General features: G+C 43.4%; 1 protein-coding gene across 1 annotated transcript; it reads right to left on the reverse strand.

The window, feature by feature from the left end:
• nudt21 (nudix hydrolase 21) lies at positions 1–27,671 on the reverse strand. Its single transcript, XM_078543999.1, has 7 exons — positions 27,450–27,671; positions 22,814–23,014; positions 20,600–20,663; positions 19,890–19,979; positions 18,166–18,241; positions 7,052–7,166; positions 1–301 (listed from the first exon to the last, which is right to left on the reverse strand). The coding sequence occupies exons 1-7, from the start codon at positions 27,560–27,562 to the stop codon at positions 280–282; spliced, it is 681 nt and encodes a 226-aa protein (XP_078400125.1). The 5' UTR covers positions 27,563–27,671; the 3' UTR covers positions 1–279.
• Positions 27,672–27,756: the final 85 nt, after the last annotated feature.

The following is a 27,756-nucleotide window of genomic DNA, read 5'->3' on the forward strand; positions in this document are numbered from 1 at the left end:
TATTTTTATCCATTTAATAAAGTAGAAAATGCAAACAATTACACGAGCAGAAAGAAACATTTCTTTATAAAAAAAAGGGCCAGTTAAGTTCCTTGTCTTCACTTATCGTAGAGTTGAACAGAGCACCAGCCAAGTCAAGTCGGGTGCTGCAAAATGCCGCTGGCTTGGGTTTGAAGAACTGATTAAGTCCATGACTGATGGAAGCCACGCTTAAATGATGCTCAGGGAAACTGGGCTTACATGGCCATCATGATCTTGTGTCCGAGATGTTCATAAACTTCAGTTATAAATAAAATTAAACCTAGAAGTTAAAAAAAGTTAGAGTTTGTGGTACATTGAAAAATGCAAACAGTTACTGCAATGAAAGGAATGATTTTCTCCTTTAAGTATGAACAATGCAATGAATTACAAGGCCATTAATTGATTAAATCCTTTTAAGAAAACTGCATTAGATTTCAGACTTGAGAGGTTGCCCAATTGTATGCACCGAAGCAGCCAACTTGATCCAAACTGGAATCTCCAAGAGTCAGTTATACTTTACTCATAGGAATGGTTTTAAAAGTCAACTAATTCCTGGCAGAAAATAAAAGTCATGACAAAACAAACTGTGAAACAGAGGGTGGTGGGGGTGGATACCTTTTGCTGGAGGTCTTCTTCTCCCTCAGCTCATGCAAATATTCCAACTCTTTATGGGGACAAAATTCTGAAAAAATGTACAATTGGCACACAGTGCTTAGTGTGAAAATTGTCCAGCAACTTTTGGTGCAGAAGAGATATTCCCTAAAATTGTGAATTGCCACAAGCTGCTGGACAATTTGTGCTACTCAATTCAGGAAAGCTAAATTCCCTTGAAATTTGCATATTAATTGCTCATAAAACTCAAGTTAAACTTAATTTTTAATCATGCAAGTACCTGTTTAATGTGATTTTACGGAAAACTATCAACCTCTAGCTCAGAAAGTGATTAAAAGTGCACAGTCCTGTTCCTTCAGTTATTGATATAAAATTAATTTTTTTCAACTAATCTTTGTATCCCTTTCAGATTTGACATTGAATTCACCCACTAACTCACCCTCCTTTTCAACCCTTCGTCTATTTCTCAATCCTTAAATCTCATTGCCCTGTTTGCCAAAGTGTATCTTTGACCCCCTCGTTCTGTTATCAGCTTGCACCTACAGCAATTTACAAAGCAAAAATTTTCACCTCAGTGTGCAGGAAAAAGTCAACTAACCAGGTACACCACAAGATACAATGAACTGAATTTGCTGAAGCAGGGCATCGACAGCAAGCGTCTGGGTGATCTAAAGGGGTAGCCCAAATCAGAATGTCTCTCCTCAGTTTTACATAATTTCAAGTAATGAGGTCCTTAAGACAAAAGGATGATAGTTCCTGTGAAGGGGCCTTAAACAAATGATGCTATAAAGTAAACTATGATGGCTGGAGCAGCACCTTTAAAAATGTTAATGATTGCACCAATTTCTGCTGTGTCCCATATATGAAAGCTGGTGGGGGAGAAAAATGAAAAAGGAACCATTCAAGACATCAGCTACCAGAATCCAGAGACTTAGTAACTCACTTGTTTGTTTAAACAGTCCAAAAATTGGCTTTAAGTCACAAATAGTTCACAGGATAAATAGGCTAGCAGCAAACAATGGAATACATTCTGGCACCTTTAGCTCAGAGACTTGAAGCCAAAACTTTTATTCCAAGGATGCCATTGTATCCATAAAGACTGCAGGTTGTGTGCTGAGAAGAAGATAGCTCCACTAATGCAATGGTTATATTACAAGCTGCTGTACAAGCACCTTTTTTAAAAAAGGGCATATGCATCTTTTTTTTAAAAAAAAAATTCATTCACAGGATGTGGACTTCAGTGGGCCATCATTTATTGCCCAACTCTAGTTACCCTTGAGAAGGCGATGGTGAGCTGCTGTCTTGAACCGCTGCAGTCCATGTGGTGTAGGTACACCCACAGGACTGTTAGGATGGGAATTCCAGGATTTTGACCCAGTGACAGTGAAGGAACAATGATATATTTCCAAGTCAGGATGCTGAGTGACTTGGAGGGGAGCTTCCAGGTGGCAGTGTTTCCATCTATTTGCTGCCTTTGTCCTTCTAGGTCGTAGTGGTCATGGGTTTGGAAGGTACGAAGGAGCCTTGGTGAATTCCTGCAGTGAATCTTGTAGATCGTACATACTGCTGCTACTGTACATTGGTGGGAGGGAGCGAATGTTTGTAGATGTGGTGCCAATCAAGTGGGCTGCTTTGTCCTGGACAGTGTCAAGCTTCAAGTGTTGTGGGAGCTGCACTCATCCAGGCAAGTGGGGAGTATTCCATCACACTCCTGACTTGTGCCTTGCAGATGGTGGACAGGTTTTGGGGAGTCAGGCGGTCAGTTACTCATCGCAAGATTCCTAGCCTCTAACCTGCTCTTATTGCCACAGTATTTATATGGCTAGTCCAGTTCAGTTTCTGGTCAATGGTAACCCCCAGAATGTTGATAGTGGGGATTCAATGATAGGAAATCCATTGAACTTCAAAGTGCAATGGTTAGATTCTCTCTTGTTAGAGATGGTCATTGCCTGACACTTGTGTGGCGCAAATGTTACTTGCCACTTGTCAGCCCAAGCCTGGATATTGTCCAGGTCTTGCTGCATTTGGACATGGACTGCTTCAGCATCTGAGGAGTCTGACGAATAGTGAGCAATCATCAGCGGACATCCCCACTTCTGACCTTACGATGGAAGGTTATTGATGAAGCAGCTGAAGATGGTTCGGCCCAGGACACTACCCTGAGGAGTCCTGGAGCTGAGATAACTGACCTCCAATAACCACAACAATCTTCCTTTGTGTTAGGTATGACTAACCAGTGGAGAGTTTTACCCAATTCCCATCGATTCCAGTTTTGCTAGAGCTCCTTGATGCCACACTCGGTCCAATGCAGCCTTGGTGTCAAGGACAGTCACTCTCACCTCACCTTGGGAGTTCAGCTCTTTTGTCCATGTTTGAACCAAGGCTATAATGAGGTCAGGAGCTGAGTGGCCCTGATGGAACCCTAAACTGGGTGTCAGTGAGCAGGTTATTGCTAAAGAAATGCCACTTGATAGCACTGTTGATGACCCTTTCCATTACTTTACTGATGGGGCGGTAATTGGCTGGGTTGGATTTGTGTACAGGACATACCTGGGCAATATTCCCACAGTCAAGTAGACGCCAGTGTTGTAGCTGTACTGGAACAGCTTGGCTAGGGGCATGGCAAGTTCTGGAGCACAAGTCTTCAATACTATTGCCAGAATATTGTCAGAGCCCATAGCCTTTGCAGTATCCGGTGCCTTCAGCCATTTCTTGATATCACGCGGAGTGAGCTGAATTGGCTGAAGACTGGCATCTGTGATGCTGGGGACCTCCGGAGGATGCAGAGATGGATTATCTACTCTGCACTTCTGGCTGAAGATTGTAGCAAGTGCTTCAGCCAGAATGCTTTTGCTGGGCTGCCCCATCATTGAGGATGGGGATATTTATGGAGCCTCCTCCTCCTCCAGCGAGTTGTTCAATTGTCCCTTATCATTCAGGACTGGATGTGGCAGGACTGCAGAGTTCAGATCTGATCCATTGGCTATGGGATCATTTAGCTCTATCTATCGCTTGCTGCTTATGCTGTTGGCACTCAAGTAGTCCTGTGTTACAGCTTCTCCAGGTTGACACCTCATTTTTAGGTATGCCTGGTGCTGCTCCTGGCATGCCCTCCTGCACTCATTAAACCAGGGTTGATCCCCTGGCTTAAGAGCAAAATACTGCGGATGCTGAAATCTGAAACAAAAAGAAAAAATGCTGGAAAAACTCAGCAGGTCTCACAGCATCTGTGTAGAGAAAGACGGAGTTAACATTTTGAATCCACATGACTCTTCTTCAGACCTAAAGGGAAGTAGAAATGTGGTGAAATATATACTGTTTAAGGTGGGGGTGGAACAGGTGAAGCCAGATAGAAGGCCAGTGATAGGTGGAGGCAAAGGAGAGATTGCAAAAGATGTCATAAACAAAAGGTCAAAGGGTTGTTAATAGTGGTGGTACCGGCTAAAGGAGGTGTTGATGGTGACATTAAGAGCGGAAAGCAGAATGGGATAATGGCCGGACCAAGGTAAGCACTCTGGAAAGTGACAGATGGCCCTCGTGAGGGGGGGGTGTGGATGGTGGTGGTGGGAAAAAAGATCAAAAAGGTTAAAAGCTGAGGATAAAGTAATGAATAAAAATGGAAATAAATTAAAATAACAATGAAAAATAAGTGGGAAATAAAAATAAAAATGAATTTAGAAAAAAGGGGGACCAAAAAAGGGGTGCGGATGGAAAGAGTTCATGGTCTGAAGTTGTTGAACTCAATGTTAAGTCCGGAAGGCTATAAAGTGCCTAATCGGAAGATGAGGTGCTGTTCCTCCAGTTTGTGTTGAGCTTCACTGGAACACTGCAGCAGGGCAAGGACGGACACATGGGCATGAGAGCAGGATGGTGTGTTGAAATGGCAAGTGACAGGAAGGTTTGGGTCATGCTTGCAGACAGGCCGAAGGTGTTCCGCAAAGTGGTCACCCAGTCTGCGTTTGGTCTCTCCAATGTAGAGGAGGCCTCATTGGGAGCAGAGAATGAAGTAGGCCAAATTGAGGGAAATGCATGTGAATTGAAAGGAGTGTTTGGGCCCTTGGACAGTGAGGAGAGGGGAAGTAAAGGGGCAGGTGTTGCCCCTTCTGCAATTGCATGGGAAGATGCCGTGGGAGGGGGTTGAGTTGTTGGGGGTGATGGAGGAGTTGACCAGGGTGTCCTGGAGGGAACGGTCCCTACGGAATGCTGACTGGGTGGGAAGGTGTGAAGGAAACTTGTGTGTTTGGTGGTAGCATCATGCTGGAGTTGGCTGAAATGGCACAGCATGATCCTTTGAATGCAAAGGCTGGTGGGGTGAAAAAAATGAGGACAAGGGGACTCTATCATGGTTCTGGGAGGGAGAGGAAGATGTGAGCGCAAAGGCGCAGGAGATAGGTCGGACGCGGTTCAGGGTCCTGTCAACCACCGTGGGTGGGAAACCTCCAGCTGAGGGAGAGTGGTATGTGGTAATCAGCAGAAAGTTTCCTTGTCCACGTTTGACCTGAGGCTTCATGGGGTCCGGACTCAATGTTGAGGACTCCCAGGGCAACTCCCTCCCGTCTGTGTTGCCACCTCTGCTAGGTCTGTCCTTCCGGTGGAACAGGACTTAGACACCACCATCACCATCCCTGGGTGAGACATTATCTGTAAGATATCATTCTGTGAGGATGACTATGTCAGGTTGTTGCTTGACTAGTCTGAGAGACAGCACTCCCAATTTTGGTACTAGCCCCCAGATGTTAGCAAGGAGGACGTTGCAGGGTCGACAAGGCTGAGTTTGCCATTGTCTTTTATGGTGCCTAGGTTGATGCCAGGTGGTCCGTCTGGTTTCATTACTTTTTTGAGGCATTGTAGCGGTTTAATACAACTGAGTGGCTTGCTAGACCATTTCAGAGTCAACCACATTACTGTGGGTCTAGAGTCACATGTAGGCCAGACCAGGTAAGGACGGCAGACTTCCTTCCCTAAAAAGGACATTAGTGGGTCATTTACAACAATCGACAATGGTTTCATGGTCATTAGACTTTTAATTCCAGAGTTTTATTGAATTCAAATTCCTCCATCTGCTGTGGCGAGATTTGAACCAGCATTACCCTGGGTCTCTGGATTATGACAACAATACCACTCCACCATTGCCTCCCCCTTGGTCATAAATACAGTGCAATTTAGGTTGCCTATTTTGCTTTGTGTAAATTTGATTTGCAAATAAGTCTGGAACACAGCAATTCAGAAAAAAAAGTGGTCAGCTAGAATATATTTTGCCCAAAAGATCTGACACAAGCATCCTACACATTCTCCAGTAAGTTACTTCAATCAGGTTTCGTTCTTAGTCTGTCAATATGATAGTTTAAAACATTTGACAGGCACAAAAAATATTGAAAAAAGGTTAATGGAACGAGGGTCTCTCTCTAGGGGCCCAGAAAAACAGCAAGAATGGGATGCGGGGGGGCACAGGGTGGTGAAGAATGAAAGTTATGCAACAACTATATGCAAAGCCCTGGACAGACTACAATGAGTCCTGAGCACATTTGAGTGGCACACCTTAGGAAGAAAGAATGACAATGGAGCTATTGTGGCATAGATTTACCAGACTGACCTGGGCTCCAAATTGTGAGCAGAAATGACACAAAATGGGGTTATATTCCCCATTAGAAGGGGTGATGTGTTCAAAATTTCAAGATATTTGCAAGATATTGGAGGGCAACAGAGTAGAGAGAAACACTATTTCCATCGGTTGAGGTGGTGTTTGAGGTGGGGGGCGGGGGGGGGGGCGCGCGGCAGAGGGTGTCTGAGACAAAGGAGTATAGTCTAAAACTTTACAACCAGGCTTCCAGGAGTGAAATTAGGAAATATTTCTGCACAGAAAGGACATTAAAAGTTTGAAACTCTATGATTTGATCTTAAAATTGACAATCGATCTGAGGTCACTAAGAATTTTGGCAAGGTATTAAGGAATATGGGGCAGAGGCTGGTATCCAGAGTTTGGTCACAGGTCTACCATGACATCACTGAATAGTGGAATAGGCTTACGGGGTTAAATTGCCTACTCCTATCCCTTATCCAAGTAGGGCAAAGTATAATTAGGTTTCAATTTGCCCACAAAAACCGTTAACCCGTAAACAAGGAAAAGATGTTGACAGAGACAAAACTGCAACATGTTTCTCAATTTTCCTGTGCCCCTCCTCCACTCCAGGTTTATTTTTAACGTACAAGGATCCAAATAAGTCAGTACAGATCAGATCTATGACTGGCAAATTTATTATTCACAGGTTCATCAAGGTGATTTCTATAAAAAGCTGCTTCAGACCTTCTCAAAGCAAAATGACAAAAAAAAGTGCTCCTCAGCCCAACCACATAAGCTTCAAATGATCTATAGGTCTCAATGAAGCAGTAGCGTGCAGGAATTATATTCCTATGTTACCTGCTCAAAAGTTGAGGAAGACTGGAGATGATGGGTCCATAACCCGGAGCATTGTCATAAAGCTCAAACAACGGTGCAGCAACCAGCTTGTAATTCTTCGGCACTGCAAACAGAGCTGTAGTCAAACACAGATGTTAGTGACTACCAGAAGCAAAGCTATGACAAGTACAGCAAATGCATCCATTAAAATAGCGATCCTAGTGGTTTAGCTAGTAAAGATACCAGCCCAAGCCTTGCAGGAAAACAGCAAGTTCAGGACACACATTATTATAGAATGTTCAGCACAGAAACAGGTCATTCCATCCAACAGATCCATACTGATACTTACACTCCATGCAAAACTCACTTTGAGCACTCACCTAATTATAGCAAAAGCCTCTATTCCTTTCTCCCTCATGTTTAAGTTTCCATTACATATATGTGCATTGTTATTTTCCTCAATCATTCCTTCTAACTATTTCCTGGGTTTCCCTCGATTTCCCTATTAGATTCATTAGTGGCTATTTAAAATTGGTCCTCCAAATACCACCCAGGGGAAGCAACTCTTGTGCCTAGCCTGGAAAGCCCCCTCAATCTTAACATGCATATCAGCCAGAAAATTAAAGGCAGAGACACACAAGCTATTTACTTTATGCCACAGTTCTTCGTGCTGCACATGTGGGAGGTCATCCCCGACATCTGTCCTTTTTCACAATTTACTAAAATTGCACATTAAACCTTGCATCAAAGTTAAAGCTCAAGTACCCTTTCATTATGAGATAATGCAACAGCAATAACCCCCTCCGGCCTGGAAAGGGAAGAACTTAGTTACTGAGTATCATTCCTGCATATAGCATTCCTTTGTCTCTTTTCAATGCAATCTTTATTTTCCTTACTGTACATGATTTGAATTTAATCACTCTCCTCAATCATTCCTGTTTCTTTCAGAACATTGAACCTTGTTGGCTAAGGACAGGATCAATGTTCCATGTCATTCACCAAGGCCCCATCAAGATCACTTCCAGCAAAGGCCACAAAATTTGAGCTGATGTGTACCAGGAAAAAAAACATCTAATCTAAAATGGTACATGTAAGGTGCCCTGCTTCATCAAGGTTTTATATGACATGTAACAGAAGGTGGATCTTGACTAGAGAATACGTTTAGGCTCAGTTAACAAAAAACAATAGAGCAACCATCTTTCAGCACAAACAAAAACAGGGAAAACCAACATTTAATTGATGCTGAGCTGTCTGATCCCAGCTAAGGCAGCAACCCTGGGGTAGGAAGGAGATAGGAGATGGAATCCGTGTGCCATCACTCCTAGCATAGTGACCTTGAGGAAAATGTATGCATAACAAGCGAGAAGAGGATTGGGCTTGGCTGTGATGTTCCACAAGTCAGTCTTCAGACAGTCACACACATCAAAATGTTTGCCACTTGTGGGGGAAGTGTCAGAGGGCATCTGTAAAACAGTATCTGAGATGAGGGGTTGTGTGTGGCCAAAGTCTCTATGGAAGGACAAAAAAAATGTTTTTTAAAATATGAAAGCACACTGTGACAACTCAGAAAAATGCAAGGAAGAAGCCAATTGGATCATACAACACCAATCTCCCATATCTTCTCTCTCGGTACCATGCTCTAAGAGGGCATTGGTGACCATGGACCTCCATGTTAATCTTGCTCTAAAGGAGTGGACTGCCTTCATTGGTGGTACATCCAACCAGTTTGCAAGACTCTTTAAAAAGCTCGTTCTTTGTTTACCCCTATCACTTTTACCATTGATCTTACCATTAAATCTGAGACCAAAAGAACTCTCCTGACTGAGCCTCAAGCCTGTTTTGCCATTAAGATATTGGCTGATCTGAATGTAACTACAACCCCACATTCCTGCTTACCCCCTAGCTCTGTCTTAAAAATATTCAAAGACTCTGCTTCCACCGCCTTTTGAGGAAGAGTTGCAAAAAATTTCTCATCTGTCTTAAATTTAATTATTTTTATTTTTAAAGTGACCCCTAGTTCTAGATTCTCCCACAAGAGGAAACATCCTCTCCACATCCACCCTGTCAAGACCCCTCAGGATCTTAAAGGTTTCAATCAAGTTACCTCTTACTCTTCTAAACTGAATACAGGCCTAACCTATCCAACCTTTCCTCATAAGACAACCCACCCATTCCTAGCACTAGTCTAGTAAACCTTCTCTGAACTGCTTCTAATGGATTTAGATCTTTCTTAAAATAAGGAGACCAGTACTGTACACAATACTCCATATGTGGTCTCACCAATGCCTTATACAATTGAAGCATAATGATAGCATTCTATCAGCTTTCCCAATTACCTGCTGTACCTGCATACTAACCTTGTGATTCATGCACAAGGACACGCAGACCCCTCTGAATCTGAGCTCTGAAATCTCTCACCATTTAGATAATAAGCATTTTTTATTCTTCCTGCCAAAATGAAGAATTTCACATTTTCCCACATTATATTCCATTTGCCAAATCTTTGCCCACTCACTTAACCTATGTCACTTTATAGCCTCCTTACATCCTCTTCACAATTTACTTTCCTACCAATCTTTTTGTCGTCAGCAAATTTATCAACCATTCCTTCGGTCCCTTCATCCAAGTAATATAAATAAATTGTAATAAGTTGAAGCCCCAACACTGATCCCTGTGGCACATCACTCGTCACATCCTGCCAACTGGAAAAAGACCCATTTATGCCAACTCTGCTTCCTGTTAGCTAGCTAATCTATCAATGCCAATATATTACCCCCTACACCATGAACTTTTATTTTCTGCAATAACCTTCAATGTGGCACTTCATCAAATGCCTTCTGGAAATCTAAGTACAGTACATCCACTGGTTCCCCTTTATCCACAGCACATGTGGCTCCTTCAAAGAACTGCAATAAATTGGTTAAACATGATTTCCGTTTTACAAAACCATGTTGACTCTGCTTGATTGCCTTGAATTTTTCCCAAGTGCCTTGCTATAACATCTTTAAAAATAGCTTCTAACATTTTCCCTACGACAGGTATTAGGCCAACTGGCCTGTAGCTCCCTGCTTTCTGACTGTCTCCCTTTTTGAATAAAATGAGTTATATTTTCTATTTTTCAATCTACTGGAACCTTCCAAATCTAGGGAATCTAGTGATGTAGCATTCCAGGATTCACAGCTTTGTTTTCATGGCTAATTTTGAGTTGATCATAATCTCTCAGTTTTTGAAATGAACCTTTAGCCATTCCAATCCTTCATCTTATTTCTTAGTCGCACTTTCCATCAGGTGTTAACATACTTCCTAGGTAATAACATTTGTTACCAGTTTGAACTATACATTCCTCAATGATCTTACCTTCTGGCACGATTTTCTTTTTGGACACTAACAGACATTATATTTTCTTACAAAATCTGCTCAGCCCTTTCTTCTCACTTTCACCCACCACTCTAAACAAAATCTTTTGCAGTTTCTCTTCAGCATCAGCAATAAGAACAGGGTCATTGGTGTGTCTTAATTGGAGGTCACAACCTTAATATAATAATCCAGTAAGATCTTCAATCGCTAAGAATATTTTCACTATACAATCCGAACAAATCTGGGGAGAAAATACTCCCTGTCTGACCCCTCTTATCTTCACAAAATCACTTAGATAGTTCTCCACTTTGTTTGTTCCCAATAAAAATTTATCACTAAGATCTTTTCCATCAAGGTCAAGAGATTCTAACATGATCAGTTCTTCATGATTCATCTTATCAAATGTCTTGCTATGGTCAACAAAAACACATGAATACATCTTTTTTCATCTCTATGGCTCTTTCAGATAGCATGTATGCCATAAAGAAAGCATTTCTCGTTCCTCTGTGTTCTACAAAACCACACTGAAGAGCTGAAATTTCTGGCTTTATCTTGCTCCTGGCCCTATACATCAATACTCGAAGGAGGATCTTAGTAATGTTACCCAGACTGATGGTTCAATGGAGGTCACATTCATTCAACTGCTCTGGAAGCACAATCAGTATTGATTTACTCAAGCCCTTTGGGATTTCTCCCATGTCGTAAACTTCATGAAAGATGAGAGTCAGTTTATCTATTCCAAGTATCCTAAACATTAAATTTGTTCAGTGACATTTCATCTAGACCTTTGGCTTGGTTTTTCATCTTATTTATTGATGTTCTTACTTCATGATCTTTGGACCGTCCATGTTTTCCTTAATTGTTGGCTTTTCTCCTTGGCAGTTGTCTTCAATGAAGTCTTATATGTATTTGGTCCATCTTGCTAGCACACTTAGGGAAGTTATCATGGAAAGGGGCCATGTTTTATCTTTGATGAATCTGCAAGATGTACACTCAACTTTTCCTGTGATTTCCCTAATGTCTTTATTCTTGAGTCTGTGTTTTTACATTTTTCTACTCATTCACATTGAATTAATTCTCATCAATACATTTGTTTCATTTTATCAATTCCTGATATTTCTGTTGATCTGTTTGCTTTACATTCCTTCTGTGCTCCATCAAGGCCAATATTTCATTGGTCATCCATTTTGTTCCTCTTTTCTTTAATTGGAATGATGCTTTTTGATGATTCTAACACCGATGCTTTGAAAATTCCCCATATCTTACCCACTCAAAATTAATGGCAAATTAGATTATTTCAGATAGATATTACCATGACTTACATGCACCAACTGCTGGGCCAAATGGCATCTGTTTTACAGTGGGGCTAATGGATGCTGGGAGTTATGTTTGGAACAGACTTTGTTAACGTCAACATCAGCCAAAAAATCAGACGCTCATGTCATTTCCCAAAAAACGTGTGCACATAAGCTGATTTTAATGCAATGCCAAAATAGCACTGCCCTGCCAGAAATGCCTTTTTAAAAAAAATATTTATTCATGGATGTGGGCATCACTGGATAGCCAGCATTTATTGCCCATCCCTAATTTTCCTTGAGAAAGTGGTGGAGAGCTGCCTTCTTGAACCACTGCAGTCCATGTGGTGTAGGTACACCCACCGTGCTGTTAGGAAGGGAATTCCACGATTTTGACCCAGCGACAGTGAAGGAACAGCAGTATAGTTCCAAGCCAGGATGCTGAGTGGCTTGGATGGGAAATTCCAGGTGGTGGCGTTCCCATGTGTCTCCTGCCCTTGTCCTTCTAGATGGTAGTGGTCGTGAGTTTGGAAGGTGTTGTCTAAGGAGGCTTGGCGATTTCCTGCATTGCATCTTGTAAATGGTACACACTGCTGCTACTGTGCATTGGTAGTGGTGGGAGTGAATGTTTGTGGAAGGGGTGCCAACCAAGTGGGCTGCTTTGTCCTGGATGGTGTCAAGCTTCGAATGTTGTTGGAGCTGCACTCATCCAGGCAGGTGGAGATTATTCCATTACACTCCTGACTTGTACCTTGTAGATGGTGGACAGGCTTTGGCGAGTCAGGTGGTGAGTTACTCGCTGCAGGATTCCTAGCCTCTGACCTGCTCCTGTAGTCACAGTATTTATATGGCTAGTCCAGTCAGTTTCAGGATGTTGATAGTGGGGGATTCAAAGATGCTAATGCAATTGAATGTCAAGGGTCAATGGTTAGATTCTCTCTTGTTGGAGATGTTCATTGCCTGGCACTTTTGTGTTGCAAATGTTAGTTGCCACTTGTCAGCCCAAACCTGGACATTGTCCAGGTCTTGCTACATTTGGACATCGACTGCGTCAGTATCGGAGGAGTTGCGAAAGGTGCTGAACATTTATACAATCATCCATGAACATCCCTACTTCTGACCTTAAGATGGAAGGAAGGTCATTGATGAAGCAGCTGAAGATGGTGGGGCTGAGGACACTACCCTGAGAGGAGAGATTGACCAAGGCCCTGTCTGAATGCTCAAAAAATAACATGGAATTATGTGCTGAACAGCAGAGGACTTCCATTGCTATGGCCAAAGTTTATTATCCCTCAACCAATGACACTAAAAAACACATTGCTCTCATTACTGAGATAATAACAAAAAGCTACTGCGGATGCTGGAAATCCAAAACAAAAACAGAATTACCTGGAAAAACTCAGCAGGTCTGGCAGCATCGGTGGAGAAGAAAAGAGTTGACGTTTCGAGTCCAACATGACCCTTCAACAGAACTGAAGTATAGTTAGGAGAGGGGTGAAATATAAGCTGGTTTAAGGTGGGGGGGCGGGGGGAGAGAAGTTGAGGGTATAAGCAAGCAGTGATAGGAGCAGATAATTAAAAGATGTCACAGACAAAAGGATCAAAGAGGTGTTGAAGGTGGTGATATTATCTAAGAAAAGTGCTAATTAAGAATGGATGGCAGGATACTCAAGGTACAGCTCTAGTGGGGGTGGGGTGGAAAGACTAACAAGGTATTAGTTGTAGATTTAAAAATAATGGAAATAGGTGGGAAAAGAAGAATCTATATAAATTATTGAAAAAAAAACAAAAGAAAAGGGAGGGGGAAGAAACGGGGTGGGGATGGGGGGAGGGGGAGTTTAAGATCTAAAGTTGTTGAATTCAATATTCAGCCCGGAAGGCTGTAAAGTGCCTAGTCGGAAGATGAGGTGCTGTTCCTCCAGTTTGCATTGGGCTTCACTGGAACAATGCAGCAAGCCAAGGACAGACATGTGGGCAAGAGAGCAGGGTGGAGTGTTAAAATGGCAAGCGACAGGGAGGTCTGGGTCTTTCTTGCGGACAGACCACAGGTGTTCTGCAAAGCGGTCGCCCAGTTTGCGTTTGGTCTCTCCAATGTAGAGGAGACCGCATTGGGAGCAACGAATGCAGTAGACTAAGTTAGGGGAAATGCAAGTGAAATGCTGCTTCACTTGAAAGGAGTGTTTGGGCCCTTGGACGGTGAGGAGAGAGGAAGTGAAGGGGCAGGTGTTGCATCTTCTGCGTGGACATGGGGAGGTGCCATAGGTGGGGGTTGAGGAGTAGGGGGTGATGGAGGAGTGGACCAGGGTGTCCCGGAGGGAACGATCCCTACAGAATGCCACCAGGGGGCGGTGAAGGGTAGATGTGTTTGGTGGTGGCATCATGCTGGAGTTGGCGGAAATGGCAGAGGATGATCCTTTGAATGCGGAGGCTGGTGGGGTGATAAGTGAGGACAAGGGGGACCCTATCATGTTTCTGGGAGGGAGGAGAAGGCGTGAGGGCAGATGCGCGGGATATGGGCAGGACACTGTTGAGGGCCCTGTCAATGACCGTGGGTGGAAAACCTCGGTTAAGGAAGAAGGAGGACATGTCAGAGGAGCTGTTTTTGAAGGTAGCGTCATCAGAACAGATGCGACGGAGGCGAAGGAACTGAGAGAATGGGATGGAGTCCTTACAGGAAGCGGGGTGTGAGCAGCTGTAGTCGAGGTAGCTGTGGGAGTCGGTAGGGTTGTAATGGATATTGGTGGACAGTCTATCATCAGAAATTGAGACAGAGAGGTCAAGGAAGGGAAGAGAAGTGTCAGAGATGGACCATGTGAAAATGATGGAGGGGTGGAGATTGGAAGCAAAATTAATAAATTTTTCCAGGTCCCGACGAGAGCATGAAGCAGCACCGAAGTAATCATCGATGTACCGGAGAAAGAGTTGTGGGAGGGGGCCGGAGTAGGACTGGAACAAGGAATGTTCCACATACCCCATAAAGAGACAGGCATAGCTGGGGCCCATGTGGGTACCCATAGCCACACCTTTTATTTGGAGGAAGTGAGAGGAGTTAAAGGAGAAATTGTTCAGTGTGAGAACAAGTTCAGCCAGACGGAGGAGAGTAGTGGTGGATGGGGATTGTTCGGGCCTCTGTTCAAGGAAGAAGCTAAGGGCCCTCAGACCATCCTGGTGGGGGATGGAGGTGTAGAGGGATTGGACATCCATGGTGAAGAGGAAGCGGTTGGGGCCAGGGAACTGGAAATTGTTGATGTGACATAAGGTGTCAGAGGAATCACGGATGTAGCATTCCCGTCGCATTCTGAGATCCGCACTCGGTGCCATGCGCCGCCATATGAACACACTCGACCTCTCCCTACAGCAGCACCGCCGCACCCTTTTTCAAAGCTGCGCGTGCCCCCAGTTTCATTTTATTCTTCGCCTCATCCGACGCCTCAACAAGAAACTTTTTCTCTTTCTCTCAAGTGCTAAGGAACGCAAGCTCCAACAACTCATCGACACCAACACCCATCTGGGACCCTCCACCCCTGCTTGTCCCTCCGTCCCCACCCCATCTTCCAATCCCAGCCCCAGCCGCGTATTCACTATACCCCCTGACCTTCCCCTCTCCGATGCTGAACGTTCAGTGCTCAGCAAAGGACTTAGTTTCATACCCTTACGCCCTCATCTCAATGAATTTCGGGCTCGGCATGATGCTGAACTCTTCTTCCGCCGTCTTCGTCTCCGTGCTCACTTCTTTGGGCAGGAGTCCTCTCCCCGTTTAACGGATCCTTTTACCCACCTCCAATATTCTCCCTCCACCTGGACCCCTCCCTCTGGATTCTTACCTTCTCTTGATCTTTTCACTGAGAACTGTCGGCGTGACATTAGCCGTCTCAATTTCTCTGCTCCTCTCACCCATTCTAATCTGTCTCTCTCTCAACTTACTGCACTCCGTTCTCTCAGGTCCAACCCCAACATTGTCATCAAACCTGCTGACAAGGGTGGTGCTGTTGTTGTCTGGCGCACTGACCTCTACCTCGCGGAGGCTGAGCGTCAACTCGCAGACACTTCCTCCTACCTCTCCCTGGACCATGACCCCACCACAGAACATCAAGCCATTGTTTCCACGACTGTCACTGACCTCATCTCCTCTGGAGATCTTCCTCCCACAGCTTCCACCCTGATAGTCGCCCAACTTCGGACGGCCCGCTTCTACCTCCTACCCAAAATCCACAAACGGAACTGTCCTGGCAGACCGATCGTGTCAGCCTGTTCCTGTCCCACGGAACTCATTTCTCGTTATCTTGACTCCCTTCTCTCTCCCCTTGTCCAGTCCCTTCCCACCTACATCCGTGATTCCTCTGACACCTTAGGTCACATCAACAATTTCCAGTTCCCTGGCCCCAACCGCTTCCTCTTCACCATGGATGTCCAATCCCTCTACACCTCCATCCCCCACCAGGATGGTCTGAGGGCCCTTAGCTTCTTCCTTGAACAGAGGCCCGAACAATCCCCATCCACTACTACTCTCCTCCGTCTGGCTGAACTTGTTCTCACACTGAACAATTTCTCCTTTAACTCCTCTCACTTCCTCCAAATAAAAGGTGTGGCTATGGGTACCCACATGGGCCCCAGCTATGCCTGTCTCTTTATGGGGTATGTGGAACATTCCTTGTTCCAGTCCTACTCCGGCCCCCTCCCACAACTCTTTCTCCGGTACATCGATGATTACTTCGGTGCTGCTTCATGCTCTCGTCGGGACCTGGAAAAATTTATTAATTTTGCTTCCAATCTCCACCCCTCCATCATTTTCACATGGTCCATCTCTGACACTTCTCTTCCCTTCCTTGACCTCTCTGTCTCAATTTCTGATGATAGACTGTCCACCAATATCCATTACAACCCTACCGACTCCCACAGCTACCTCGACTACAGCTGCTCACACCCCGCTTCCTGTAAGGACTCCATCCCATTCTCTCAGTTCCTTCGCCTCCGTCGCATCTGTTCTGATGACGCTACCTTCAAAAACAGCTCCTCTGACATGTCCTCCTTCTTCCTTAACCGAGGTTTTCCACCCACGGTCATTGACAGGGCCCTCAACAGTGTCCGGCCCATATCCCGCGCATCTGCCCTCACGCCTTCTCCTCCCTCCCAGAAACATGATAGGGTCCCCCTTGTCCTCACTTATCACCCCACCAGCCTCCGCATTCAAAGGATCATCCTCTGCCATTTCCGCCAACTCCAGCATGATGCCACCACCAAACACATCTACCCTTCACCGCCCCCTGGCGGCATTCTGTAGGGATCGTTCCCTCCGGGACACCCTGGTCCACTCCTCCATCACCCCCTACTCCTCAACCCCCACCTATGGCACCTCCCCATGCCCACGCAGAAGATGCAACACCTGCCCCTTCACTTCCTCTCTCCTCACCGTCCAAGGGCCCAAACACTCCTTTCAAGTGAAGCAGCATTTCACTTGCATTTCCCCTAACTTAGTCTACTGCATTCGTTGCTCCCAATGCGGTCTCCTCTACATTGGAGAGACCAAACACAAACTGGGCGACCGCTTTGCAGAACACCTGCGGTCTGTCCGCGAGAAAGACCCAGACCTCCCTGTCGCTTGCCATTTTAACACTCCACCCTGCTCTCTTGCCCACATGTCTGTCCTTGGCTTGCTGCATTGTTCCAGTGAAGCCCAACGCAAACTGGAGGAACAGCACCTCATCTTCCGACTAGGCACTTTACAGCCTTCCGGGCTGAATATTGAATTCAACAACTTTAGATCTTAAACTCCCCCTCCCCCCATCCCCACCCCGTTTCTTCCCCCTCCCTTTTCTTTTGTTTTTTTTTCAATAATTTATATAGATTCTTCTTTTCCCACCTATTTCCATTATTTTTAAATCTACAACTAATACCTTGTTAGTCTTTCCACCCCACCCCCACTAGAGCTGTACCTTGAGTATCCTGCCATCCATTCTTAATTAGCACTTTTCTTAGATAATATCACCACCTTCAACACCTCTTTGATCCTTTTGTCTGTGACATCTTTTAATTATCTGCTCCTATCACTGCTTGCTTGTACCCTCAACTTCTCTCCCCCCGCCCCCCCACCTTAAACCAGCTTATATTTCACCCCTCTCCTAACTATACTTCAGTTCTGTTGAAGGGTCATGTTGGACTCGAAACGTCAACTCTTTTCTTCTCCACCGATGCTGCCAGACCTGCTGAGTCTTTCCAGGTAATTCTGTTTTTGTTTTGATCTCATTACTGTTTGTTGGATCTAGCTGTTCACAAATTGTAATGTGAGCAAGTACAGCAGCCAGACCACTAATTTGCTGTGAAGTACTTTCAGGATGCGAATGATATTTTTTTCATGCAAGCTTATTTCTAAAACATAGATCAATATCTTCATCTTAAGAGCACCTTCAGTTAAAGTACCAGATCACATGTGAATGCAATCACATGCCCAGGCACATTACACACACATTCTGTCTCATTGTATACCTTTCTCTTGAAGTTGCACCAAGAATAGTTTCTTATGCTCTTTGGGCTTCGTGATGTGAGCTGGAATGTAGGGATACTGGAGGAAATGGAAAAAAATATATTAAGAACAGAATGTATGCAGGTTAGGCTAGAGATTTATCTCAGTAAAAAAAAGTTCACCACAGATCGTTAATTCAGGAGTGTGCTTCTATATTATCCATTGATTACAGAAGGGAATAAATTAACTAATACCATCCATCAATAGTGGATAAAAACACACCTCACATAATGCCAAAACCTCTTCAGCATGAATGCTGTTTTACTAATCATGTCCCCTCAGTCTGGTTTGTACCAAAACCTCAACATATTAGATATGAAGATTAAGGTGGAGAAAGCAGGAATAGCAGAATTGCTCTCAGGAAAATAATTCTGATCAACATACTATACCATATTAAAAAGTTAACACCATGACTTAAAATAGCTGTAGAGAACAATTTCTACAAACACATTGCTCTCATATGGGTGAATGGCATTCCAGAAACATTCCTTGTGGTTTCAGCTAAACATTTTTTCAAATCTTGGCTGTGCAAAGAAAAGATCAAGTTACCAAAGTCCAGGAAAAAAGTAGCTTAAGTAATCTATTCAATCAATGCCTACAGAACAAGGAGAACCTGGGGTTTCATGCCTGGTTTTCACCATGTACCTCATGCAATAGGAAGGCTGTACTTGGCCCTCAAGAGTCCACATTTGTGGCAGGCAGGGGAGAATAGATAATTATCTAACACGGTTTCATTCCAAATTACTACTTAGCCAAATTTTGTAAGTAAAGAGAATGTGGAGAGAAAGGAGGGACAAATTAATGTGCTTTAGTGACAATGCGTCGAGGGTGAAATGACTCCATGTAGAGAAGCCATCAATGATACACTGTGTATGGTGATTGAGGCCAAGTTACAGATATAATCTGTATTTGCATTATAGAGGCAGCACCAGTGGACCTTGTGAAAACTGAAGCAAGCCCATGTGGAAACTCTTACAAATCAGCCAGCAAGGAAATGCTGAAATGCTAAGGAGAGAAGTGCATGAAGGCAACCACCCCAAGACAAGGTGGGTGAGGGGGAGGGACAAAAAAAACAAGCAACATATCCTGAAAAGTCAGTGCCAAGAGTCCATCAATGTAGACTAAGATCAAGTAGAAGAAAACTCCATTAAAATTGCATTTGTTTTCAAATATTTTAAATTGCATGATTGTTAAAAAGTGGAAGATTGCCAGGTGTTTACTCCTCTCTGCAACAATCAAATCCAACTCTCTCAGCTGCTGCGAAACAGATGCACAGGTAACTGGAAGGACAGGTGACAAATAGAAACATTGGAAATTCTCTTCAAAGAAAAAGACTTCTTATTGAGAGTCACTTATTTGATTTTTAATATCAATTGCAGCACAAGCGGCTATAAGCATCATTTCAGTAGCCCGTAGCTAAAAAAGTTCACATCCATTGTTTCCTGCCTGTGTACTATCCAGTGAAAACAAATCCAGCTACAGAGCTCCAGAAAACAAGGCTAAGTAGGAAAACATTAACTTAAGCTGTAACAATTTTGTTCAATATCAAGAAACCAGAAAGTACCACACAAGCCTATCTACGCAGAGCTTCACATCACATTTTACAATGACAATGGCATGCAATGGATTGAAGCTCATTTTACAACAGTGAGTCATCCCCAACGAGAGGATAAAATTCTGCACTCACCTGAGGGGGTTCAAAGTTAGGTCGCCACCAGTTCCCGATGCAGTCATCGATGACCCAGTCTTGCTGCACACCATCTTGGCGTCCCAAAATCTGTGGAAATGCACAGTTGAACACATGTTTTCCCCCAACTCCAAAACCTCAACAGGTGCATTACTTCCTCCTTGAATCATGTTAGAACATCATCCTTTTTAAGCCACTCAAAGTTGCTGGCTTTATTGGACTCGATGACTTGGATAGCCTTCCATCCCCTCTCCCAGAAAAGAGTTTGCTACAGTTGTACAGATCATAATACATTTAATAATGACTTAGCTTCTAAACAAAAATCAAAATTATCAACTGTTGTGAAGATTCTCTCATTTTGCTCCTCTACTTTCATTCTACCCTTCCCCTACTTAGTTGCAAAAGGGTTAATACAAACAAAAGGCCCATTTTAAACATAAACAGCATTCATTAGGTTGCCAGCAAACCATTCACAGAAAGGGGTACAGAGATTTAGAGCAGACAGCAATTTTCCATAAACTCTCTAATCTAGCCCAAGCTACTCAAAGGAATAGACAAGTAGACAAAGCAGCACTAATCAGGTTCTATTTAATCTTCTGATTTAATGACAGTACCAGAGATTAAATCTAGTCAGACTTTGACCAGCTGATCCTTTAGCACATACACCACCCAATAAGTGGAGTACAACTATGTGAGCACAGGTTCCATACCTCTGTCATGAGACGTTTCAGACCCTCCACCTCATCTTCTCCAGGATTTAGCTCTCCACCAGGCCTAAACCCACAAAACAAAAGCACAGAAAGGCTGTTATAATGCAAAAGCAACAAAACCTAGGAGGCAAGTTAAAAAAGATGGGTAAGCTGTTTACCAATCTTGAAAACCCTGAAGGCAGAAATTGGTCAGTCTGCAGCCTGGAGAGAGAATAAACTCTACACCGTTACATTACTTTAGATTCACTGTTAGTCAGTTTCATTGTGAACCTTTAAAGCCAGTCTCCTTCAATAGTTTATGAGCAGCAAATTTATCCAACTATCCCCATTTTCTGCTGAGTTATAGAATGCAATTGGCCTTAGCCCCCCTGGGTTAGGGAGAAAGATAAAAGGATTCCATTCCCTGTTCAGTGGCTCCAGTCCAGTGACTGATATTAGAGCTATGCACATTGGGCAAGATAAGGACTGGATTCAGCTGTGCTGCCTGCTGTGGGAAAATTGATTGCTCCCGCTAACAATGATCACTTCACTTGCAAGATGCAAACATATTTGCAGAACTTCACCCCAACAGGAACATAATGCCTGCAGGAGAGGAAATTTTCCAGAAAATAAAACATGCATGTCATATCCTCCTTAGTGTATTTAATACGCATCCAAAATCTTGAGCAATTTGAAAGATGCCAATGTCTCAACAGTGAAAACTTTCCTCATTATGGAAAACTGGTACCCACAAGAAACATTCTAGTCAGGTGAAACAGGTTCATGTCCCTTAATCCTAGTCTAGGGAAATCTTGTGGTACAGTGGTAGCGTCCCAACTCTGGGCCAGAAGCTCCGGATTCGAGTCCCACGTCAGGTTGATTATCAGCCTGTAAATGCTTCCAATACATTGGATGGCAGGTGGTAAAGAGTGGGAGTGTTTCCTGTCAGCCATACTGCAGAAGGCAACAACAAACCACGACAGTGCTCTGCCAAGCATAATCATGGACCAATCTAATGGAAGTCCATTGTTGCCAATGCCCTCTCAGGGAATGGTTGCCGAAGGAGGAGGAATCCTAGTCTAGATAGCGCATTCCTTCCGCATCACAACATCTACATTCTCAATATGCATTCTCCTGCAAGAATGCAAGTTGAGAACAGATTATATCCAGTTGTTTGCTGCGAACCAAAACCATCAGGAATAGGGTTAATACTACCTGGACAAGTTGAATTCAAAGCAGTTGGAAGGTTATAAATAGCCAGCTCACTACACCTGTTTGCACACAGTGCACAACTGGGAAATGAAGGGACATACTCTAAGACTACAGTTAAAGCAAATTTCACCTCTATCATTTTGGAAGGTTTTATACAGTGTAAAGTGATAACACTGCTAACCTGTCATACACAGCAGTGAGCATGGGAAGACAGATTATGTTGTCTCTAGCATTAACCCACCTGAAGGGTTAAATATCACAATCTGTCATCTCTTCATAAATGACTGACTCACTGTATTTTTAATGCTTTATTGGGAAGCAAAAGCTGCTTCCAGCCACCTCCTCCCCTCTCTCCCACACCATAGGAAGATTGTTAGGAAATGCTCGGTGTTGTTCACCCAGCAACCCAATGCTCAATGACCTACATTAATTTGCTGGTGGCCTAGGTGCCAATTTGAAAATTCTCAACCACGTGTTCAAATCCATCCATGGTTTCACCCCATCTGATCTTAAATCTCCTCCAGCTTTAATCTTTCTACAACTCTAGATTCCTGTGCAAACACCCCTGCCACTACTCCCTTCACCCACTGTTGCTTGCTGTGCCTGTAGCAGTCTAGACCTTGAACTTGAATTTCCTCCCGAAACCTCGCTCAACTACTTAAGAACTTCCTTGAAAATTTACCCCGATCGAACCTTTAGTCACCTGTCTTAATGTCTCCTCCTATGGCTCTGTGGCAAATTTTGTCTTTTCACATTCCTTTGACTCATCATTGGATGTTTTCCTACATTAAAAAGGAATCATATAAATTCAAGTTGTTTTGTTAACTTTTAGTCAGCATTTACCCTGATGATCCATGGCAAGATCATTGGCAAAGGAAAACCAAAAGAAATGCTCTCTTACAGCGCAATGCAATCAACTACTAACTGCACCTAGTGCACATTTGTGGAAGTTTACCCAAGGGTTTGATTATTCACACTTCAAAATTGGGGGATCTTTTACAGCCAATTGCTGTCCATACTCACAGTTTAAAGAAGGTTGTCCCCAGCTGCAGCAGCAGTACATGAGGCAGTCTGTGCTCGTGCACAATCAGAACACCCTCCACAGTGCGCCTCATGCCAATCTTCTCAAACTCCTCCCGCATTCGCTGGAACCGAGCTGCCACAGAGCAGTCCTTCTCGTACAAGGGTTCCTTGGTACCAAAGGTGTAGTTAGTCAATGGATATCTGAAAAGAGATTCCCCACAGTATAGTTACACATTGTAATGAACATATAAATGCCATATCCAGAGACAAATACAGTAGTAAAACAGAACATTTTCTAAACAAGGATGGAGCCGAATTCAGCATACATTCATTGGCCTAGGTTCTCAGCAGGGGGGTGTTGGAGAACGCATGGACATGTCACCTCCTTAGAAGGCCTAATCCTATGCAACGGAAACTCAGCAACAGGATCTGGATCTATTCCATTCACAATTCAAAGCAGAATAAAATGCCGGTCCCAAATCAGTAATGTATAAAATTTCTGATTTGACAGAAAAAACACGAGCTCCAAACTGTAGAATATTTCAATACCCAACCAATCAGGTTTTCTTCCAAAACTGCCCTCAAGTACTAATGCACTGTACATTTAGTAAACAAATAACATTTGATTTAATAATACTATTGAGTTGAGGAGCAAATTGAAAATAAGAGCCCATAACAAAGTTGAAGGAGTGGGTGATCTGTTCCTGGTGGGGTTGGTTGACTGAGAAATGCAGAACAGGCCAGGAGAACTTGCAACCTTTTCACCAAAAGTAGGCACCACTTCACTTTTTAATGCCTCACCTGAAGGATGGCACTTCTGGCAATGCAACATGCCCTCAGCACTGTAAAGTGCTACCCTAGATTATATATTCAAGTGATGCTCGATGTACAGCCTTCTGTCTGAGCTAGAGTGCTGCCAAACAAACCAAGCTGCTAATTAGTAGGCAATCATTCAAAAGCAATACATAAATTAAACAAATTACACAACCCAAACTAAAAGCAGAAGGAAGCAGGAAGTTCAAATTAAAGTATGAGAACAGTATTTCTATATAGCACATGAAAAAAGGGCCACAATCCAGATTATTAACCTGTCATTTCCCCACTTTAAAAAAAACACAGATGCTGACTGACCTGCAACATCCAGAACATTTGAGTTTCTAAATTCGGATTTCTAATGTTTGCTGTCTTTCTTAGAGTCTACCCTAGCACTAGTTGAGCAGCTGCATCAAATCCTACTTTCCCCACCACTAAATAGATTAGTTAATTTGAAGACCATGTGATTTCCATTTTGAATTAACCCAATACAGCAAACGTTCATTCAACTACCATACAATCATGTACACACCTAAAAAGTAGTCAGAGCAAAGCCAATAGCTAAACCTTGCTTTGGAAGAAAACAATAGACATCTTATTTTTAGGTTATGGATGTGCTCACTTTTAGGGACCACACTTTAGGAAGGACATCAAGTCCTTAGAGTGTGCAGTAGATTCACTAGAATGGTACTAGAGATTATGGGACTTCAGTTACATGCAGAGACCAGAGGAGCTGGAATTATTCTCCTTAGGCCAAGAAGGTTGATGGGATATTTAATTTTTTTTTAAATTTCAAAATTCATGGTGGCTTTGATCGAGTAACTGAGAAGAAACTGTTTTCAGTGGCAGAAGAACTAGTGACCTTAAAATAGAGATTTAAGGGATTGGCAAAAGAACCAGAAGCAAGATGAGTTTTATAATGCAGTGATCTGAAATGCACTGTTTCAAAAGGATGGAGGAAGCAGACTTAACAATAAATTTTTTAAAAAGGGAATGGATAAATTTGCAGGGATATGGAGAGAGGACTGCAGGATGGGATTAATAGGATTGCTCTTCCAAAGAGTCATTAGAGGGGTTAATGGGCTGAAAGGCAGCTTTCTGTACTGTCCATCAAGTAGCTCACAAGTAACATCTATAATTCACGTGTGTCAGCTTTTATAACCTTGTGGGTTAAAACACCTGATCATTTTCAAGTCAATTGTAGTACCTTTTCTATAGCCCCAGCCAAGATCAACTGATGCAGGAGTGACCAGCAAAAAAAATTGGACAGCTTTGTTTGTGCTTCCCAGTCTGACACTCAGAGGCACTCTTGCTCACAACCTTAAGGATAGTGCTAGACAACTGCTACAATTAAACTACACAGCAAGCTCTAACTCTAATCTTGAACCCCAAACTTTGTCCTAAACATGCATGTTAACCTTTGAGAGTCAGAACATAAAGCGCTTTTGGGTCATAGGCCAGGACTATGGCTTGTAGAGTACCAGATTGCTTGTATATTATACAGGAAGAAGCTTGCATTTGTATTTGCTACTCTAGTTTGTCATGCAGCACTATCAAAACTAAAAGGGAAAACTGAAAATACTGGAAAGACACAGCAGGTTCAGTAAGAAAAAAAAAAGTTTGACAATTCAAGTGTGCAAGCCTTTATTAGAATCACAAAGAAAAATACACATTTAAGGGTTTTTAAAAATAGTAATGGAAAGGCAGAGAATACTATTCACAGAATCAGATTCTGGGTTGAATAAACTGTAAAAGATTGTTGGATAGGGTGATGCCAACAATACACAAAAATTCAACAATGGAGGAGATATGAGAAACAAAAACAAAAAAGTCATAACTGCAAATGGAGCAGTTTTTAAAAATCAAAACAGAAGCAAAAACTTTGGAGTTGCTGTCACTCCAAGAAAAGGAGGGGAAGGGAGATCAGCAACCACAAGCTCTGACTCTGCCTTGTTGTATTCTGACCTTTCCTTCCCATCACCACCCCACCCCACCCCCAAACATGATATTCCATATAAGCACCCCTTGCTGTACAGAAAGTACATATAGCTAAGATTACAGATCAACCAAGTTACTCATATACATTCTCCTGCACCACCCCCACTTCTCTCAACTGTCCAACCATCCTAAAATGCACATTCCTTCGTCCAGTTCTGAAGGACCAAGTGTCCTTAAGTCCTAGGCCCAACCATCTTCATCTGCTTCATGAATAGGTCAGAGATAGGGATGTTCACTCATGACTGCACAACGTTCAGTCGCATTTTCAACTTCTCAGATAATAAAGAGTGATGCTCAGATGCAGCAAGGCCCCAACGCTTACACTTGGGCTGATAAGTGGCAAGTAACATATGCGCCAAACAACTGCCAGATGTTACCGACAGGGGAGAGGTGGTAGGATGGTTGCTCCCTTTTGCCACCTCTTGACTGACTGCAGATAGATAGATGTGTTTTTAAAGTGAATGCATAGTTTGAGTACTGTGACTCTAAAGAATACAAGTGCATACAGAGTACAAAAAAAAAACAAGTGCATGCTCCTCTTTTGCAAAGTCCAAAAAGTCACTGTGATACTTGGGTCTTTCAAGATTGCAGACCTGATGATTCCCTTTTGGTTCATTGAGAGGTTGAATATTCCTCTATAGCTATTGGCCAGAAAATACTTCATGACCCCATACAGTATCACTTACATTATAAAGAGAAAATTAGCTTTACTAAATAAGCTTGGCCCACAGATGAGATATGCTTACCATCTTCCATCATCAAGAAGGTTTGCATCAGGTAATATACATAATAGGATGCACAAGTTAAATGTGCACATTAAAGTGTGTTTTGGGAATTTGAATTAAGCATTTATTTTACCACCCAAACCATGTTACAACGCCCCCAACCCGCTCCCCCCCCAAAAAAAAACATCACAGCTACTCCTCTTCCTCTAGTCCTTTCAGTCACAATATTTTTTTTTAATTACCTACATAAATCACCTTCATCTAAATCTTTTCACCCTTGGGATGGGATGTGGTTGGTAGTGATTCAGATGGCCAGGCTAAACCAGAGCAGCAAAGTTTACGGCTCTTGAAACAAAATCAGAAAATGCTGGAAAAAAAAACTCAGGTCTAACAGCATCTGTGGAGAGAAAAACAGTTAACGTTTCGAGTCCGTATGACTCTTCTTCAGGGCTGAAGACACCCGAATTGGCTGAAGATTTTTTTAAAGAATTCCAAAAGTACTCCCACTTTATTCTCAATTGCTTGGGCCATTTCCACTGGTCTCATTGCATCTGGTGAGAGGTGTCAGCTGTGGCTCAGTTCATAGCACCCTCGCCTTTGAATCAGAGGGTTGTGGGTTCATGTCCCACTCCCGGAAACCAAGAACTGTGATTGTACTCGAAAGAGTTGCATCTGGTGACATTCATGCTTCTATACCCACTCCAAACCGTTCCCGTTCAAAGTCGCACATAAACTATGACAGGCTTGCAGGTGCGTGACTAGATACCGACAGATCAATAACATACAAATCAGACACTTGCGGAATCTTCAAGTGCTCACAACTCAGACTGGTGCATATTTAAACGCATACACAAAATCTCAAGATACTAACTACAGATAATGACACCCGAAAAACTCGTCAACCTGCGGTGACCTGAGCCGAATACACGAACATCTACACATCAGGAGATATTACTCGGGGTAAGGGCTGCTCAGCTCCACGCTGTGTTCAATCCTGGGAACCTGGCTGCAGTTCTTGTTTTTTTTCATAGTTTTAAAGTACAATGACTCTAGTTAGGTAGAGGCTTGCGGCCAGTACATTAAATCTGCTAGCTACTCACAGGTTGATGGTCCTCTCCAGGGTCAGCGGCTTGGCCTGCAGGTACTTGTTCCCATATTGAGAAACCCCGCGGGGCCAACCGGCTTGTGAGCGGCTCGGTGGAACCACAGACATAACAACAGATACCGGGCTGGAGATAGGCACAGGCCACAGCACCGGGACCGGCCTCACACACGGGTATTCGCGCTTTAACCCGCTCTCTACGCTTCCGGGTCAGTAGTTCACTTCCAGGTCAGAGAAAGCGCCAAGCCGCTGACTCACGTGAGAGGCCGTCCGGCCAATCAATGAGAAGAGCTGCATGTTGTTCC

The sequence above is a fragment of the Cetorhinus maximus genome, chromosome 6, assembly GCF_964194155.1.
Source record: "Cetorhinus maximus chromosome 6, sCetMax3.hap1.1, whole genome shotgun sequence".
Classification (NCBI taxonomy): domain Eukaryota; kingdom Metazoa; phylum Chordata; class Chondrichthyes; order Lamniformes; family Cetorhinidae; genus Cetorhinus; species Cetorhinus maximus.